General features: G+C 34.7%; 1 protein-coding gene across 1 annotated transcript in view; it reads right to left on the bottom strand.

The window, feature by feature from the left end:
- The window catches only part of LOC149416447 (uncharacterized), a 110,360-nt gene extending 92,141 nt beyond the window's left edge, over nt 1–18,219 (bottom strand). The window contains exon 1 of the mRNA XM_089641687.1: nt 18,127–18,219. Within this exon, the coding sequence (XP_089497813.1) occupies nt 18,127–18,196 (70 nt within the window). The 5' untranslated portion in view covers nt 18,197–18,219. The remainder of the gene's footprint in view (nt 1–18,126) is intronic.
- Nucleotides 18,220–21,317: the final 3,098 nt, after the last annotated feature.

The raw sequence follows: 21,317 nt of genomic DNA, 5'->3' as shown, positions 1-21,317 counted from the left end.
TAAAAACGAAATTCTTTCCCCGTGTTCTGGGGCTTCTTTCCTTGCACTATATTTAATATTAACTGCAGTTAAAAAGTGATCCGCTATAGTAATATTATTACATACACATGAGGAAAGAGAATCGCTTTGTTTACATCCACTGTTAAATCGGACAAATATGTGGTCTAAACAAGTACGAGTAACTTTTCCTGCTAAAACTGCTTCTCTAGTTACGTCACAAATACATTTGATTAAATAATTATCCGACATTATATTTTCATATGCCATAATAATAGGGTTTTGACAATTTAACAAGTCTAGATTAATATCTCCTATAAGTAAAACATTTTCTTTGGGGCTTATAGTATGCAGAATGGCAGATATTTCATTAAGAAATTGTGGTTGGCTAGAGTTGGGGGGGCGGTATATTGCTATGATGTTTAAAATACTCTTGTTTGGAAGTGTCATAGAGCCAAGCACACATTCAAAATGATTTGTTTCTATTGTTTTCTGTTGAAATGTGAATTCATTTCGAACATATAGCAATATACCTCCTCCAGATTTTTTAATTCGGCAATAGTTGTAACAATTAAATCCAGGAATATTATACAGACAGACAAGATTCGGTGTTATAGCCGTTTCACATAACATTAACACATGAATATGCTTCCAACAAGTATTTAAGTAGACATTCAAAGTATCCCAGTATTTATAAATCGATCTAACATTCAACTGAACAATATTAATATTTTCCATATTGTAGTTGCTATGAAACTTTAGCCAATCACAGAAATTATGAGTATTTTCGTAATCTACCTCGTCATCTTCTTCAATGTAATTAGACGCCATAATCAATAGTTGCAAAGTCCTTGGCAAGGGCAGCCTTGTAGGCCGGGCAGGAGTCCTTGTCTCCAGTCGGATGTGCAGCGGGCTTCCCAAATCTTGTACAGGTGGCGCAGACAGGCTCGGCGGCGGCTTTTGGGCAGTTTATCCGGGCGTGACCTTCGCCTGCGCAGTGTCCACATCTTTGCTGGTCCTTGCAAAACTTGAAGGAATGTCCGATCATTTGGCACTTGGAGCACACTGTAAGTCCAATGAAGTCACGAACACGGCACACATTCCAGTCCACAAAGACTTTCCCCTGCTCCACCAGAACGTGACGAATGTGGGCAGGAACCTCGAAGACCCGGTGGCAAGTTGATCCAGTTCGAGCGCCAGCAAGGTGACTTAGCTTGCAACTTTTTACTGCGAAATCTAGGCCTGCTTTGTCCTGGGCTCCTGCTAAGGCATTTTTTAGGAAGCACTCGTCCGTTAGGTCACGAGGAACATTGAAGAAAATCACCCTTGGAAGCCGTTTTGTTGGTAATCGAGCGCTTAGAGTGTCCGAGTTTGCTAGACATGGGGTTTTCAGTATTTTATCCTGATCTTCTTGTGTTGCAGTATGGATTACAACACCTTTGTTTTTGATACTCCTAATGCCCGTCACACGGATTCCAAGTTCTGATGGTCGTAATGTATCTTTTAGTAGCTGTTTCGTATCGTCGCTATCTTTTGTAGAATCCAGCTTTGGGAAGATGCATACAGCAGGTTTGGGGGTCCCAACGTTAAGTCCTGAGCGGTTGATTGATGGTATCATCTTCTGTGGGCCATTTTTCACAATATCGGCAAACGATAGGCTTGCTTCCGTGGCATCGGCTACTCTACGCATCACTGGTCCTAGATCTGACTCCAACTGCAATATTTTTTCTAACCTGTGTTGGTTTTCTGCTTTTTCAATCGCGATCTCTCCCTTTGCCACTATTAATTTGGCATTGACTGTTGCCAGATCAGCTTTGAAGCCCTCTCGTTCCAATAACAGCTGTGAAACTGATCTGAATACAGCGGATACATATGCGCTTATCCGCAGTTGTTGATCCTTTGAGACTCTTGACTGCTTTTCAGCAAGGACATCTTGGAGTGCTCTTAGACTTGCTTCAGTGTCGTTCAGTATCTGGACTGAGGACACTGGGATTTCACTCTCATTTTCAGACACGTCGGAATAGTCCGATGCTCCGTCAGATTCCTCATCTTCAACCACTGGAGAAATCATTCCCGAGGCCTTTTTTTGTGATGGGGACGTCATCTTATCTAGCATTCTTTTTTTACGCCGATGGCAGCATTCATCAGGCATCGGTGGGATGGACATTTCAATGAGAACAAACACACAATCTTAGGTTGTTTTAAAAACTTTCGATAAAAATGTTTAGAATCCGCTAGAATAGTATTATTTTATTACTGTTTTATCAAATAAACTTTTTTGGCACTTAAATTTTCCATATAAATACTGTTTGCACACGAATTCGGAGGTTTTTTTTAGTTTTTTTATAAAATGTAAATATGACGTAACAAGAGAAGTTATAGTTCAACAGAAAATAAATAGCTCGTGTATCGATCATTTGTTTGTAAGGATTAGCGGAAAACAATCCGCTGGAGCTTTTGCAGGTGTGAGTTCAATCTCCTTATGCGTATGTGATGATAACAATGCAGTTCACCACACTACCTACGGCTATTAATGTTCAATTACACTCTATAGAACAAGTCAACTTTAACAAAACTGAAAATAAAACGATTCTTTCGCAGAGACATATCGACAATAATATCCCAAATTATGATTGGAAATCACTTCTAGAAGAAAATGATTGTTCTACTATTTATTCAAAATTTCAGAATTATTTTGATGACTTGTATAAAAATAGCACAATTGTGATAAGTAAAAAATCCAAAACCCGGCTTATGCGAAAAACGATTGGATATCTTCCGATATTTTATTTAAAATTAAAAAAAGAGATAACTTATTTAAACTTTGGAAAAATGCTCTAACAAACAAATATTACGAGAAATAATTTAAATGTTTTAGAAATGAATTAAATAAATTATTAGTTAAATTAAAAACTTCTTACTATAATGATAAATTCAAAAACTATGAAGTTTTAATACTCAAAAAAAACATGCGAGGAGTGTAATAAAATTTAAGGAACTAAATTTAAAAATGACTGATGAAAACGCTTCTAAATATCTGATGAAAGATCGACCAAAAGAAAGTTTAACTAATGATTTTGTTGATTATTTCTCTGAAAGTGTTTACAATATAATACATAAGTTCAACCATAAGACAATTGAATTTGAACCAGAAAAGATGCCTCAAAGCACCGAGGGCAACAGCGGAGGATATAGAAAGTATTGTTAAACAAATGAAGAGTTCTTCTCCAGGAATTGATAATGTCAGGATGAAAGATATTAAAAAAACATATTTCAATCTTAGGTCCAATTATAAACCATTTTATAAATAGAATCTTATTTCAAGCGAAAATTCCCGATGACTTAAAATGTAGTATTATAAGACCTATATATAAGGGAGGTGACCACACTGTATTGGGTAAACTACAGACCAATTATAAGACCTATATATAAGGGAGGTGACCACACTGTATTGGGTAACTACAGACCAATTATAAGACCTATATATAAGGGAGGTGACCACACTGCATTGGGTAACTACAGACCAATTATAAGACCTATATATAAGGGAGGTGACCACACTGTATTGGGTAACTACAGACCAATTATAAGACCTATATATAAGGGAGGTGACCACACTGTATTGGGTAACTACAGACCAATTATAAGACCTATATATAAGGGAGGTGACTACACTGTATTGGGTAACTACAGACCAATTATAAGACCTATATATAAGGGAGGTGACCACACTGTATTGGGTAACTACAGACCAATTATAAGACCTATATATAAGGGAGGTGACCTGGTCACACTGTATTGGGTAACTACAGACCAATTATAAGACCTATATATAAGGGAGGTGACCTGGTCACACTGTATTGGGTAACTACAGACCAATTATAAGACCTATATATAAGGGAGGTGACCACACTGTATTGGGTAACTACAGACCAATTATAAGACCTATATATAAGGGAGGTGACTACACTGTATTGGGTAACTACAGACCAATTATAGGACCTATATATAAGGGAGGTGACCACACTGTATTGGGTAACTACAGACCAATTATAAGACCTATATATAAGGGAGGTGACCTGGTCACACTGTATTGGGTAAACTACAGACCAATTAGTATCTTACCATCACTAGAAAAAAATCTTGAAAAATATATTCAAATTAAAATTAATCAAATATTTAGAAGATTTTTCTATAATAGATACTAATCAATACGGTTTCAAAAAAAAGAGTAAGGGATTTCTGCTTCAAAAATTTGCCAACATGATAAATAATGAATTAAACTGTAAAAAACATAAATTAGTCTTATTTATAGATTACTCTAAAGCCTTTGATACTATTGATCATAGTAAATTACTTAAAATACTATAAATTATAGGAATAATAGGAAAACCTCTAAGACTTTTTGAAAATTACTTAAAGAACCGATGCATGAAATTAAAACTCTTAAACTCTATAAGCAAAAAAAAAAAATTTTTTGCCGGCGTTCCTCAAGGTTCCAAATTAGGTCCAATTATGTATATTATGTATGTTTCTTTTATTAAACACATTTTTAGACATGTAAAGCACGTAACTGTAAATATGTGGATGATACTGCTTTAGTTATTTCTAGCACTGATTTGCAAACTTGTATAGACCTTTTACAAAAATACTACGTTGAACTCTTAAAATGGTCTCATGGCTCTGGCTTAATCATAAATCCCCAAAAAACTAAATTGTTACACATAAGATCCCCTAATGTTAAGGTATATATTACACCAAAAATAAAGGCATAAACCTCAGATTGCTTACACGATGGTATTCCTGCAAAGTGTACATGTGAATTTTTTTATTTTATTTTTTTATTTATTATTACGCCTATTAAGGCTTTTACATACATAACAATATTTATGAAATTATAGTATTAAATAGTGCAGGAAATGGCTGTTTAAAACACATATACAAATAAAAATACTGTTGAATTTGATCCGCACAGTATGTAGGTACAAAATATAAAAATAAAAAATTCAAAATATTTTTTTTCTTTCAGCCGATAAAATACTGTAAACGTGAAAAATACTGTAATACTGTCAATTTAAATAGCTTTATCAAAATATTCCCCTAAAATTGATGAAAAAAACTTCAATAAGGTATGCTTATATATTGAAATTGATGTACTAAACATATCAACAACATCGGAGTATTTGTTTCCTAGCTGTTGAATCCGTCGCATAGGAGTGTGATATTGGGACGTTGATATAGAATTGCTACAATAATATGGTAGGTACTATCTTGTAACCGACCTGCTTGAAGTATGAAAAGAGATTACATACAATAAGTCAGGGGTATCAAACATTGAATTAATGATTTTATACAAACAGGTTAAATCGGAAATAATTCTACGATCAGATAATTTTATTAAATTTAATTAACACTATCGTAAATTAGGCATTTTCTAGGAATGCCCATTTTAAATTTACATATCTTAAAAAAATATTTTGGATTCTTTCAATCGCATGTGAATGAACCTCATAATTTGGGGACCAAACCGTGGAATTGTATTCTACATGACTCCTTACTAGTGACGTATATAATATTTTTACAGTATTGACATTATTGAAATCACTAGATACCCTTAAAATAAATCCCAAAATTTTCAAAGCTTTATTGGTTATTATTTCTATAAGCTTGATAAAGTTGAGTTTCGTGTCAAAATTAAAAAAAAAACTCACAATGGAACTAGTTAAAGAATATGTTTATTTAGGTGTCAATATTGACTGTTATTTCAAGTGGGAAATACAAATAAACAAAGTTTGTGCACGACTAAGATCAATTGTAAGCAGATTGTAAAAGTGGAATTATTCCAATCAGCACACTTGGAAAAATTTATTTATCTCTAGCTGAATCTGTTATAAGGTATGGAATAACAGCTTGGGGATTTTCCTGTAAAACTAATATCGACCATGTTCAATCCGTGCAAAATTCATTCGTTAAATTATTAGCTGAAAATAATTTATTCAAAGAAAGGCATTATATTCCATACTTCTATCAGAGTCTCAAAATTCTTTCAGTGAGAGCAATTCTGTGGTACAAAATTACATTTCAGCACATAATCAACCCTTCATATATAAACAGGCTAAAATGCAATCATAATACTCGTTTTAACTTTAAGGAGGACTTATTGTACCTAAGCATCCAAATAAATATGGAATAAAACGTTAAAGTATATGATTCTCAATTGTTTTAGTATGTTACCTGCTGAAATTAAAAACTGTGCCCAAAACATAAAATTGGTGAACTTACTGAAGACTTGGCTTACTGAAAGAAATAATTTGTATTAGCTTCTTTTTTTCCATTATTTCTGGCTTTCACCCTTCAAGGGTGTTCTTGGCCATCATTTAAAATTATTGAGAAATGAAAGGTGAATTTAAATATTAATTTTATTTAAATAGGCAAATTTCAAAATTATAATGAACATTGGAGTCGAGTTCAGACTTAGAAGAGATGAGATGTTGAATGGAGGGGAGGCAATTTTAGGTAAGGCTTGATAGAAGAAAGGATATTTGTTTAGAGAGGGACAACCAAAAAATATGTGATCTAAAGTTCCCACTTCTAGACCACAGAATGTACAATCTGGGGAGTTAACAACGTGAATTTTAAAAAGATGGGAGGGAACGGAACAATGTCCGATCCTCATTCGAATGAGTAAAGAAATTCCTTTTTTGGAAAAATGAGGGAATTGCTGAAACCACGGTTTTGATGGAATAGTCCTTTGTATTGAGGCATAGCAGGCCCCCTTGGATTGACTAGCAATGTGCCAATACTCCGTCCAAACATTGCGGGATCTATCTTTGATGATGGAAAAAATGTCGGGGAATGTGGTTAACGAGGGTAACAACAGGGTTGGACGCTCCTTGTTTTGCCAAGGCATCCGCAATATCATTACACATGATACCAACGTCCAACATGTCCAGGAATCCATATCAGAGTTACAGTTTTACAAGAGCTTTGAATGGAGGCTATCATCTCTCGAATAAGGCATACAAAGTGATCATCAGGATGAAGAAGAGGACTGGATTTAAGTTTTCGGAGGGAACTGAGAGAGTCAGAGAGAACGAGGGAATGTTCAAAATTATTTTTGATTATATATTTGAGAGATTCTATTATTGCAATACACTCGGCTGAAAATATTGAAAATTGATTTGAAATTGAATGAAATATTCTGTCATTAGAATTATTGTGGTAAACGTTAATACCTATACCACAGTTAGGAGAGTTGGGAGATTTGGATCCATCAGTAAATAAAAGAGAAAAGTTGGGCCATTTAGATGAAATAATGTCATTGAACATATTATTGACAGTTCGGGCCGGGAGATTGGAATGACTTGTAAGGATTCCGATCCCTTCTATTATTGTTGGGGATAAGGTGACGTGACTATATTTTAATTTGTATAAGGGAAGTAGATCATTTTGGATGATGAGAAGCTCTGAGAGAGACTTAAAATTTTTACAGATGTCAGGAAGAGGTTTAGTTGAAGCTCTGATTGTAGATGAATGGGTTGAGTCAATGAACAAAGAGACACTGGGGATAACCTGATGACATTTAAAATTTAAACATTTAAGAACAAATTTGTCAGCAAATAGTTGACGCCTTAAATAAAGAGGAGGATCAGAACATTCTACTTGAAGGGAATTGATGGGTGATGATTGCATCGCTCCAGTTATTATTCGCAAAGATTTAGATTGAATTTTGTCTAATTTATCAAGTACATTTTTTGAGGCAGTACTAAAAAGTGGGCAGGCATAGTCGAGATGGCTTCGAATAAGTGCGTTGTAAAGCAACTTAATGCAAGTAGGGTGAGCTCCCCATCAAACGCCAGATAATGATCTGATGATATTTAATTTTTTTTCGCATTTAGTAACTAAATTATTAATATGGGAAGACCATTTAAGTTTCCTATCAATTGTTACTCCCCAAAATTTTACTTCAGAAGCGTTGGGGATTGGAGAATTTTTAAATAAAATTTGAACGGGGGGGTTTTTATGGCGGTTTGAGAAGGTGACACACTGAGTCTTTTGGATTGAAAGTTCAAGACCATTTAACGTGAGCCATGTGCAAAGGGCATTCATGGCTTCGTTAAGATATTTGACGGCGAGAGGGATGATTTTGGATGATAAGAAGAAAGCTATGTCATCTGCGAACTCAATAACTTTTACTTGTGGGGGAATAGCGACATGCATATCATATGTGTATATATTATACAGTAAGGGGGACAATACATCGCCTTGTGGTAAGCCCTTCCAAATAGACCTACTTTGAGGAGAAATATCTGGAAGTTCAATGAAAATTTTTCTATCTAGAAATAGATTAATAATAGATTAGACAAACATGGGGGGAAGGCCAAGGCCTAGAAGTTTTTTATTCAAGATTGGGATGGAAACATTGTCAAAGGCGCCTTCTATATCTATAAAGACGGCAAGACAAACTTCCTGTTTAGAAATTGATAAATTAATATCAGTGCTGATGATGGCAAGGTTATCTTGAGTGGATTTTTTTTCCTAAATCCAAATTGAGATGGAGAGAGAAGCTGTTTACTCTCGACAAAAAATTCTAATCGGTTTTTAATTAATTTTTCATAAAGTTTACTGAGGGTGGATGAAAGAGCGATTGGCCTGTAGTTGGATCCAAAATTTGGTGATTTGTTTGTTTTTAAAATAGGGATGATTATTTGACAACTCCAGTCATCAGGCATTAAACCAGTCTGGAAGATTTTATTTAAGATGCTTAAGAAGTGGTTTAGAATATTATCATTACTTTTTTGACTATGCTGTAAGGTATACCATCTCTGCCTGGAGATGAGTCCTTGACTGTTGATAAACAATTTTTTAGCTCAATTAAGGTGAACGGAGAGTCTAGCCAATGATTAGACATAGGAGTATTATAGATGGGAGTTATTTCATCTAAGTTAGGTACAGAAGGGGGGGCAATTTTGTTCAAGAATTCATCTATCCATTTAGAATGAGACGCTCGAGGAGATGGTGAACTGAAGGAGGATCGAAATCTTCGGATCATAGACCAAACTTCCGAAATTGGAGTGTTCGGAGATACTGAAGTGCAGAAGTTGTACCACCCGGATCTTTTTTTTGACCTCAATCAGTGCCGTCTTAAACTAGGCTGGGGCCCTTGGGCACATAAGAATTTGGGGCCCTTTTAAAAAGTAAAAAAGCAAATTATAATACCATTTTTTTTAAGTATTACCATTTATTATAGGTAATCAAATACAGTATGATATAATATGTCATTAATGAAATTAGAATGCTGCTGGTTTTTTGGTTATAAAATATGTACCAAAACAACATTAATTGCGTTAAATTGATAGGTTTTACGATGTTTTCGTCAAGTTTCACGCATCAGATTTGCATCGCGGCAAATTTGACATTTCGATTCCAAAGATAAATTATTTAAAAATATTCTGGTGTTGCCAGGTGAAAGAAACTAGTGGCTATATCATCAATGATGCTGGCGCAAGCGATTCTGACCTTGTTCTTTATACAAATTCTGTATACAGAAGGGTCAAAATCGCATACAAAATTTTTTTCGCGCGCATGCGCGCACACCGCACGCATTGTCGCGTTTCGCGAGAGAAATTGTCAGTCCTTCGGGGCCCCCTGAGAATGGGGGCCCTGGGCACGGGCCCCGTGTGCCCTTATGGTGAAGACGGTATTGACCTCAATACCCTTTTGGCATTGGCTTCAGCGTTTTTGTATATAAGATAGTTCTCCATAGTCATATTGTAACGATAGGAAAGAGATTTAGCTTTCCGAATTCTTACTACTTTGGAACATTCCTCATCCCACCAGGGAGTTGGAGGGAGTTTTTTGAGAGATTTAGTTTTAGGGGGAGGATTTGATTTATTTATTGCAGTTATGAACATTGATTTGAAGTTATTATAATCATCTTTGACGGAAAATATATCGGTGGCGGGTGAATTTAATAGGAACTTGTCCATATGAGAGTTAAATTCATCCCATTTGGTGTGTTTCGTTTCAATTTTTGTCGAAATATGAGACTTGTCCGATTGGAAAGAGGTTTGATAAGTTTTTTTTATTTTTTTTTTATAGTGAATACCTCACAAGAGTCCCAACTGCTCCCGTCTGGAGCCAGTGAGACTATGGCATCCCCAATTGGGAGATGTTGTGAGGCTGAAGGTAAGTGGGGAAGGGAAAGAGGAAGGTGGGGAAGTACCTGGCTATTCAGATCTAGTCACTAAACACGGCTAAAGCCATTTGGAGCAACGTTTCAATTCTGAATGGTGGTCTTACACCAGGGCGATACTGGTAGTATCTTCCACTCTGGAACGTGCCGCAAATATACAATATATTATTTTAATCAATTAATTGTGAAATAACACAAATTAATCAAATAAAAATTTTTTGCGCACGCCGGGTTCGAACCCGCGACCTTCGGAATGGCAGTCCAATGCGTTACCACTGGACTATGCCGGCCGTCAAAGTAATGGTGATCGGGAAATGATCACTGGAGCAAGGGTCGGGGGACACCACCCACGAGGAGAGAGAAGCCAGACTAGTAGAACATATCGAGAGATCCACTGCACTGGGGTTTGTGTTGGGGCGTGAGATCCTAGTAGGAGATCCGTCATTCAAAAGGAAAAGGTTGGATTGATCTAGGAAATCCATCACACTTCGACCATCTCGGTCGGAGAAAGCAGAACCCCAGACGGGGAAATGGGCATTAAAATCGCCTAATATAAAGAAAGGAGGGCTTAGTTGACTTACAATTTGCAACCAAGTTTGTTTATTGAAGTGAGCTGTTGGGGGAAGATAGACTGAAATAAGGGATATGTCCTTTATTTTAGCTGCAACCATTTGGAAGTCAGCATTGGGGGGTTTGATATTATTTATTGGGGAAAATGATATGGATTTTTTAATAAAAAGGGCAGCACCGCCGCCCGAACCTTCCGGGCGGTCGTCGCGGAGACAGGAATACCCTCCCACATTTAAGTGGGTGGATGGAGTAAACCAAGTCTCCGAGATAGCAGCCAAAGAAATAATGTTGGAATTTAATAGGTTAAGGAGATCAGATTTGTTAGAAATAGCACTTCGGCTATTCCACTGAAGTATTCTGACTTCCTGAAGAGTCATTTTGAATAAATGATTTTAATGTGGAAATAATAGTAGCAGCGTTGGACGGTAGATTAGTTTGAGAAGAAATAAGGTCAATTAGAAGCATAATAAGAGTTTGGATAAATGAAGAATTGTCTTGGGAGAGTTTTTCAGAAAGTTTAAGAGAGTTCATTGGGGACGGATTATAATTATTTGCACACCCATTTGTGGCATTTGAAAGAGGTGAACCATTGGGATTTAAGAGCAGTGAGTTGTGTTGTTGCTGATCGTATCCAGGAGCCGGTTTAGAGATAGCGTTTTTGTATGTGAATTTAGTTGAACGAGAAGAAGTTGTTGTAGTGGAAGGAAGAGGGTTGGATGAGGAGTTGCTGGATAAAGCCTCAGAAAATGATTTTTTGACAGGCGGGAATAGTTTAGAAGCCTGCAGAAAAGACAAGTTCTGAGAGGCCATAGAAATTTTATATTTTTTTGGCGAGATTGTTCAGGGCAAGATGTGTTGATAGCTGTATGTGAGCCTGAGCAGTCAAAACATTTAGGTGAGGAGGAAGAAGGACATTAGTCAGCTGCGTGGTTTTCTCCACATTTAAAACATCTGGGTTGAGATCTGCATGCAGCTTTGGTATGACCAAAACGGCAGCAATTGAAACATTGAGTGGTGGGATAAGTATACATTTCAACTGGTAATGAGTTGAAGAATAAATATACGTGGGAGGGAAGAGATTGACCTTCAAAGGTGATAACGACAGATTGGGAGGGCTTCCAGGAAATTATACCCTCAGAGGAGTCCTTGTAATTTAGCCTCCTGGCTTTTATGGGATTGCCAATGTGTTTGGGGGTTGAAAGTGAAGACGGAATTTCTGCGATGGACAGATTGGTCGAGATACCTCTGACCAGGCCCATGCGAGTGACATTGAAAGTAGGGATATATGCCTTGAACTTTGAATTAGATGAAATGAAGATATTTTTGATGAAACTGTTAGCAGCTGACCCTAAGAGGAATTCGACGGAGATTCGAAAGCGACCCTCGGCTTTTTACACCTCTTTACCCTTTCACTTACTTCTCATTTTACCATAAATAGTTATTTAAACAGTTATTTTACCAACAAGGTTAGGTTATAACGAAGACACTCTAAATGTATTATGTATTGAGGACATCATGATACAAACAAACTATCCATACGGAACACAATACCAATATTACTGACCACTTCACAATACTACCTACTCACTACTTAACTTCAAAACACTGTATAACTAGCTGACGTGTACCCGGCGTTGCTTGGGGTTGTGAATGGTTTGAAGTAAGGTTTTGTATAACTAGCTGACCTGTAGGTACCCGGCGTTGCTTGGGGTTGTGAATGGTTTGAAGTAAGGTTTTGTATAACTAGCTGACCTGTAGGTACCCGGCGTTGCTTGGGGTTGTGAATGGTTTGAAGTAAGGTTTTGTATAACTAGCTGACGTGTACCCGGGTTTGCTTGGGGTTGTGAATGGTTTGAAGTAAGGTTTTGTATAACTAGCGGACGTGTAGGTACCCGGCGTTGCTTGGGGTTGTGAATGGTTTGAAGTAAGGTTTTATATAACTAGCTGACGTGTAGGTACCCGGCGTTGCTTGGGGTTGTGAATGGTTTGAAGTAAGGTTTTGTATAACTAGCTGACGTGTACCCGGAGTTGCTTGGGGTTGTGAATGGTTTGAAGTAAGGTTTTGTATAACTAGCTGACGTGTAGGTACCCGGCGTTGCTTGGGGTTGTGAATGGTTTGAAGTAAGGTTTTGTATAACTAGCTGACCTGTAGGTACCCGGCGTTGCTTGGGGTTGTGAATGGTTTGAAGTAAGGTTTTGTATAACTAGCTGACGTGTAGGTACCCGGCGTTGCTTGGGGTTGTGAATGGTTTGAAGTAAGGTTTTGTATAACTAGCTGACGTGTAGGTACCCGGCGTTGCTTGGGGTTGTGAATGGTTTGAAGTAAGGTTTTGTATAACTAGCTGACGTGTAGGTACCCGGCGTTGCTTGGGGTTGTGAATGGTTTGAAGTAAGGTTTTGTATAACTAGCTGACGTGTACCCGGCGTTGCTTGGGGTTGTGAATGGTTTGAAGTAAGGTTTTGTATAACTAGCTGACGTGTACCCGGCGTTGCTTGGGGTTGTGAATGGTTTGAAGTAAGGTTTTGTATAACTAGCTGATGTGTAGGTACCCGGCGTTGCTTGGGGTTGTGAATGGTTTGAAGTAAGGTTTTGTATAACTAGCTGACGTGTAGGTACCCGGCGTTGCTTGGGGTTGTGAATGGTTTGAAGTAAGGTTTTGTATAACTAGCTGACGTGTACCCGGCGTTGCTTGGGGTTGTGAATGGTTTGAAGTAAGGTTTTGTATAACTAGCTGACGTGTACCCGGGTTTGCTTGGGGTTGTGAATGGTTTGAAGTAAGGTTTTGTATAACTAGCGGACGTGTAGGTACCCGGCGTTGCTTGGGGTTGTGAATGGTTTGAAGTAAGGTTTTGTATAACTAGCTGACGTGTAGGTACCCGGCGTTGCTTGGGGTTGTGAATGGTTTGAAGTAAGGTTTTGTATAACTAGCTGACGTGTACCCGGAGTTGCTTGGGGTTGTGAATGGTTTGAAGTAAGGTTTTGTATAACTAGCTGACGTGTAGGTACCCGGCGTTGCTTGGGGTTGTGAATTGAATTTCAAATTTCAATTTTTTATTAAAACACAAATAACTTAGTTTACATCACTTTATTTCGATACAAAATCTCAACATGTTTCATGAACCAAGTTCACTTCATCAGGAGCACAAGTATACTAAAGTTATAATTAAAATTAGGTCTAGAAAGAAGAGGTAGAAGGAGTGGGGAGGGGTAAGAGTGGGGGAGGGTTATTCAAAGTAGGAATTAAAATGTCATTAGACGGGAAAGACCGGGTAATTGGGAAAATATTTAAAATGGGGTTTATAAAAATTTTTTGTTTATTAATAATATCTGCTTTCATATTCACGTGTTTTCTTATTTCTAGGATTTCAAAATTATTGATTTGAGATACCTTGTAACCAGAATGTAGTATTTTAAAACCTGAATTAATATCGAAAGTATGGTCGTTATTTAATAAATGTTCCGCAAATTCTGATTCACAGTTTCCCTTTAAAGCCCTAAGATGTTCTTTAATTCTGATCTCAAAGTTTCTATTAGTTTTTCCTATATAAAAGGAATTAACAATCATTATAGTTGAGTTTATAAACACCTGATTTTTTAGTTTGACTATCAATATCTTTATTATTAAGAATATATTTTTTTAATTTGTTATTCGTATAAAACGCCGGTTGAATAGTGAAGGGGATGTTTTTATTTATAATTTTGGAAGTATCATTATCTACAAATAGAATTCTACGCCATTGTTTGTTTGTATCTTTATAAATAGGATAAATATAAAGTTTAAAGAATTTATGTTAAATTTTTTTATTTAGTATTTCATCTATCAATTTATTAGGATAGCCGTTATTAGATGCTATTTGTTTTATGTTATTTAATTCTGAGATATAATTAGGATCCGACAAAGGAATCGAAATTAATCTACTAAGCATAGAATGGAAAGCTGCGACTTTTTGAGAAAAGGGATGATTTGATGAATTATGAATGACAATATCAGTGTACGTATCTTTACGGAAAATATTAAAATCTATTTTATTACCTTTTATTGTTAAATTTAAATCTAAGAAATTTAAACTCTTATCTATACCTATTTCTAATGTAAATTGAATATTTTTGTGTATTTTACTTACTTATAACATGTTAACATGTTCTTAAACTTTTTAAATAAAATACACAAAAATATTCAATTTACATTAGAAATAGGTATAGATAAGAGTTTAAATTTCTTAGATTTAAATTTAACAATAAAAGGTAATAAAATAGATTTTAATATTTTCCGTAAAGACACGTACACTGATATTGTCATTCATAATTCATCAAATCATCCCTTTTCTCAAAAAGTCGCAGCTTTCCATTCTATGCTTAATAGATTAATTTCGATTCCTTTGTCGGATCCTAATTATATCTCAGAATTAAATATCATAAAACAAATAGCATCTAATAACGGCTATCCTAATAAATTGATAGATGAAATACTAAATAAAAAAATTTAACATAAATTCTTTAAACTTTATATTTATCCTATTTATAAAGATACAAACAAACAATGGCGTAGAATTCTATTTGTAGATAATGATACTTCCAAAATTATAAATAAAAACATCCCCTTCACTATTCAACCGGCGTTTTATACGAATAACAAATTAAAAAAATATATTCTTAATAATAAAGATATTGATAGTCAAACTAAAAAATCAGGTGTTTATAAACTCAACTGTAATGATTGTTAATTCCTTTTATATAGGAAAAACTAATAGAAACTTTGAGATCAGAATTAAAGAACATCTTAGGGCTTTAAAGGGAAACTGTGAATCAGAATTTGCGGAACATTTATTAAATAACGACCATACTTTCGATATTAATTCAGGTTTTAAAATACTACATTCTGGTTACAAGGTATCTCAAATCAATAATTTTGAAATCCTAGAAATAAGAAAACACGTGAATATGAAAGCAGATATTATTAATAAACAAAAAAATTTTATAAACCCCATTTTAAATATTTTCCCAATTACCCGGTCTTTCCCGTCTAATGACATTTTAATTCCTACTTTGAATAACCCTCCCCCACTCTTACCCCTCCCCACTCCTTCTACCTCTTCTTTCTAGACCTAATTTTAATTATAACTTTAGTATACTTGTGCTCCTGATGAAGTGAACTTGGTTCATGAAACATGTTGAGATTTTGTATCGAAATAAAGTGATGTAAACTAAGTTATTTGTGTTTTAATAAAAAATAAATAATGCCATCACAAAGTGAAAAGCAGTTAGAAGAAGTTTTCTTCGAAAAATTCAAATTTCAATACTTAATTTATGTAATATAGAATTTCAATTCAATTCTTTGTTTGTTCAAACAAACAAATATCATAAAATGAGAAAAGAAAACTAGATTCATATCGTGCTCGAGGTAGGCAGAGAGAAAGGACCGCTACACAATTCTGTCTCACTACTCTAGACCTGACCCGACGTCACTCACTGACTGACAATATCAAATGAATATCTTTACGGGCATCCTCGACTTTTTATACTATTTACTTTCGTTTATCCGCTCCAGCCAATAAAAGCCAAGAGTTGAGAATTTGAAAAGTGATGCTATCCTTCGATACAAAACAATATTTATAATAAAGCCAGGGAACTTTATTATTACCCGGTTGTGCACGTCGCGAGGCGGGTTAAGGTAGGTCTGTGTCAATACGGGTGTTAAAGAGGCAAAACTCCTTTCACAAACGAGCTGACTTACAAGTCTAGGAAATGACTAATTCTCATTACTCCTGTCAACAAACAAGACAGCAAACTGTGGTTGGGTGTTCCGCTCGAATCTGTCGTGTTTCGCGTACCTGCACCGTTACACCTACACAGGACCTAGCACTATTTAAATACCTACAGAACAGATTCAGCATGTCTACATTGCAAAACGTTACATGTTTATTCGTATTAGATATATGCTATGCCTTTTGATTTGAAAAGTAACTATTCATTTATTTATTGTTATTAAATTTAATTTGTAGAACCCCATTTTATTTTTTCCTTTTTATATTTTCAATAATATTGTTAATGGGTTTATAAAAACAGTTTATTTTTAAACAAGTTCTGCTGTGTTATTATTATTACGCGTGACAGCTGTTTCGCCCTCTGAAGGCATTATCGAACTGTGGCTACCCACTTACAGACGATACTAATTGCTAATGAGAACATAGTAACAATGTAACATTACTACAATAAATAATAAGGAGAATAATTTTTGTTCTTATTATTTGAGTTCTAATATCCTATTTTAGTATTTATCAAATATTTAAAATTCTGAATTTTTGTAAATATTTTATCCCACGGGTACTGGACACTTAATTTTTTGTTATTCTTTGAAGTTAATATGAAAATATCTCATTAGATTTTATTTGTATATTTTATGAGTGTATTATTTATAGATGTGAAAAGATTTGTTGGTTTTTTCTTTATAAATAAAAAAAAAAAAAAAAAAAAAAATGAGATCAAATCATATTAAAGGTATCACGGAAAAACTTACAAAACTGATATATTTCTTTAAAAATCCATGAAATGTGGTAAATAAAAAAGTCATGAAAATATCTATTACGTCTTATGTCATTCTCGTATTGAATATGGAATTAAAGAATGGGGATCTACTGTATCTAAGTATATACATAACCTGAACACAATTCAAAAAGGAATCATTAAGACCATACTGAAATTACCCATAAGAACGCCTTCGATTGAAATTTTCAATAGTTACCAAATGCACAAAAAATATATGCTAAAAATATATTATTGAAACTATTCAAAAATACTGAATCCTCTACAGTACCGCGTATTCATCAAACAAGGTCAAATCGCAATGACATAAAAAATATTCCAGGTCATAAAACCAAATTCGGGCAAATAAATTATATTTATTTTGCGACGAAGCTCCACAATATCCTTTCCCCTGATATAAAGCGAATAGAAAATTTGAATGATTACAAATCAAGAATAAAAATCTGGCTGAAAGAGATTTATGAAAAAAAATCTGAACAAAACATTAAAAACGACATAGAAAACTATTAAAACAGAAATGAATAACTTTAGTCCGCCCCAGTACAGGTCACCCTAGTGAGGAGTACTAAGAAATACAACTCACTATACATATATTTAACATCATATTTTATATGTACAATGTTTAAATAGTCGCTGTATTAAAAAAAAATAATAAGGTAATGCCTATATAGTACTTGAAATTGTAAGGCGCCCTAGAGGTGATTTTTCACTAAAAAAGCGCTACACAATTATTATTATAATGTGGTGCGTTTTGGCCTTGTAAAGATTCAAAATATCTGCGCATATTAAACAGGATAAATACATTTTGTAAATAACATACCATCTTCAAATTGTTTAATCCCAGAGATGATTGTGAAGCACAAAACCAGAACTATTTTAAAAAATATCATTTTAACGAGAGTCAGAACGTCTGTACACCGCGACGGGTTACGAGATACTAAATGTTATCACTGAATTCACATGAAAGATAAAGTAGAGCTGTTTTTGTAATAGATAAGGACTCTTCTTTTTTTAGCATCTGCCGATGGTTTTTTCTTGTTTTCAGCAATCAAATTACAATTATTATCACTTTTGATTTAAAATATAATAAACATAAGCGATTAGCTATGAATATTCATATTTTTTCGATATTAAATCGCTTATTTTGAGATGTGTATTGACTACACAGCATAGGGACGCGTGGATTTTTTAGCACAATAAGGGAAAGGTTAAAATGATGTATTGAAACAGTTACTATGAAATAGTTCCTACGCGTCAAACGGCACGACCCGTTTAACCTACCTAGAAAAAGAAAAGGTCCAAGCTGACAGTCCTATCTACAATAAATTTCGCAAAGCTCCGTGTTAAGCCCGCGCAACGCCGGGGAATACGAGAAAATTGATGCGTTTTTTTACAACGAAAGGATTTTGAAAACTTTTTTCCATAGTGGCTTAAAAGCAATAAAAATTTAACGACGGAATTGAAATGTTTAAGCCAAAAGTTTCTTGCCCTGACATGAAGTCGCAAAGCCAAAGTGAAATCAGTGTTTACTAAACACATAACTGATAATAGACATGCTGACGTATTTCATGTAGGTGCAGGCCCGGACTTGAATAAAACATTTTTCTGCTGCTCCTAACCGTCTGGAACCAGTGGGACTATGGCATCCGTTCATTTCATGTTATATAAGATACTATGGCAAGTTGAGCGGTCACTTGAACCTACAAATATAGTGAAATCTTATCTAAGGTGGAGTCATTGGATTTAAACCGCAGTAAGCAGTTTGTATGCGTTTCAATATTCATATTATGTACAGGTGGTCATAAAAGTGAAGAATGCAAGGCTATTAGAGGAACAGAAAAGTGTAATAATTGTATTAATACTAAAAACAAGTTGAAGATAAACCTAGACTCAAATCATCCAGCGTGGAGCTTCGAATGTCCAGTATACAAAAGGAAATTGGAATTGGAGAAGAAGAAGGTAAATTTTTTATAAAAAGCAACCAACTGCAAGGAATTATATACTTAAATATTCAGAGTCTGATATCGAATAATGAAGAAATCCAGATACTAATTGAACGAAATGATCCTGCACTTGTAATGTTAAGCGAGACTCACATAACATGCGATATTGAAGATAGCGAAGTTACTTTTGAAGGATATACAACAATACGCTGTGATTCCTACAGTAGACATACAGGGGGAGCAATAATAATTATCAAAAAAGACATATTATATGAAGTTATTTCTAACACACAATATGAAAAGAACTGCTGGATACTAGCGATCAGGATAACTTCTGGATATAAGAAAGGAGTATACGGAGTAATTTACCATTCTCCAAATGCAAGTACAAAAGACTTTTTATCATTTATAGAGAACTGGTGCACCCAAAACCTAGAAGAGGAAGAAGATAATATCCTAACTGGTGACTTTAATATAAATTTCAAAAATTTGAATGATACATATACTAAAAGACTTAAAAAAATTATCCAAGCATCGGGAATGAAACAACTTGTTAAAAGTGAGACACGAATAACGGATAAATCCAGGACGTTAATTGACCTTGTCATATCCAACAGATTAGATTTGAATGTAAAAGTTCTAGATAAGCCAAAAATAACCGACCATAACCTTATCCACATTACAGATAACACAAAAAGAACTTATACGAAAACCAGCAAAATAATAAAATACAGAAATTATAAAAAATATAACAGTGAAAGGTTAATTGAACTTCTGGGTGATATGAATGAACTTCATCAAATGGAATTTAATGAAAAGTCTAAATCATTAATAAATAACCTTCAAGAAGTAATCGACCAGTTAATACCAATCCAAACTACTAAAATAAGAGGAACAAATAAATGGTATAACATAGAACTACAATCAATACAATATGAAAGAGATAGACTGTACAAAATTGCAAAAATCTCAAGAAACTCACAAGACTGGAAAGCATTCAAAAATGCAAGAAATAAATACTCAAAACAACTGAAAGTTTGTAAGAACGATTACTTCAAAAATAAAATTATCTGTGAAAAAGGAGACACTAAAAAAATGTGGAAAACCATAAAAGGATTAATGCAAACTGAAGATAAAGGGATGAAACATGACATTGAATTTCCACATCAGATACAGGGTAGCATACAGAACTGCTTCAACAAATATTTTGTAAACAGCATAACGGAATTACATCAGAGTATACCAATACTGAAGGAAGACAACCGCGTGAGAAATGTTACCCTAAACCGAGAAAAACTTGGGTTTAAAGAGATTGATGAAACATATCTTTTACAGATTTTAAACAGCACCAAATCAAAAGAGAGTCCAGATGGAATAAGTTTTACAGTTTTAAGGGATGCAATGCCAGTGATAGGACCTCATCTACTGAACATAATAAATGAATCGTTAAGAAGTGGAAAATTTCCAAACACATGGAAAACATCTATTGTGATCCCGATTCCGAAAGTTGTTAATACCAGAAAATGTGAAGAATTTAGACCTATAAATATGTTACCAAAATACGAACAGGTACTAGAAATTGTAATAAAGAAACAACTCGTTGAGTATTTGGAAAAACATCATATATTATGTGACGAACAATCAGGATTCCGTAATAATAACTCTTGTGAAGCTGCAATAAACATTGTGATTGATACATGGAAGAAAGAAACAGATAATAAAAAAATCACCATTGCAGCATTCTTAGATTTTAAAAGAGCATTCGAAACGATAGAAAGGAAAAAACTTTTGGAAAAATTAGAAGATATAGGTCTTTCTGAAGTAGCTCTAAATCTTTTCAAAGAATATCTCCATGAAAGAAAACAGGTAACAAAAGTGGAAAGCTCAGAATCAGAACCGATAGAAAACAACCTCGGTGTTCCACAAGGGTCGGTATTAGGTCCAATTCTATTCATTATTTACATTAATGATATAATTAAAACCATAAAACATTGCAAAATTAGATTATTTGCAGACGATACATTAATCTATATTTCATGTAAAGAGTACATAGATGCAATCAATAAAT

This window comes from Hesperophylax consimilis, chromosome 17, assembly GCF_061612785.1.
Source record: "Hesperophylax consimilis isolate HC1 chromosome 17, BYU_Hcon_1.0, whole genome shotgun sequence".
NCBI classification, from domain to species: domain Eukaryota; kingdom Metazoa; phylum Arthropoda; class Insecta; order Trichoptera; family Limnephilidae; genus Hesperophylax; species Hesperophylax consimilis.
Note: the sequence above shows the minus strand (reverse complement) of the source record. Positions and strands in the feature narration are given on the sequence as shown.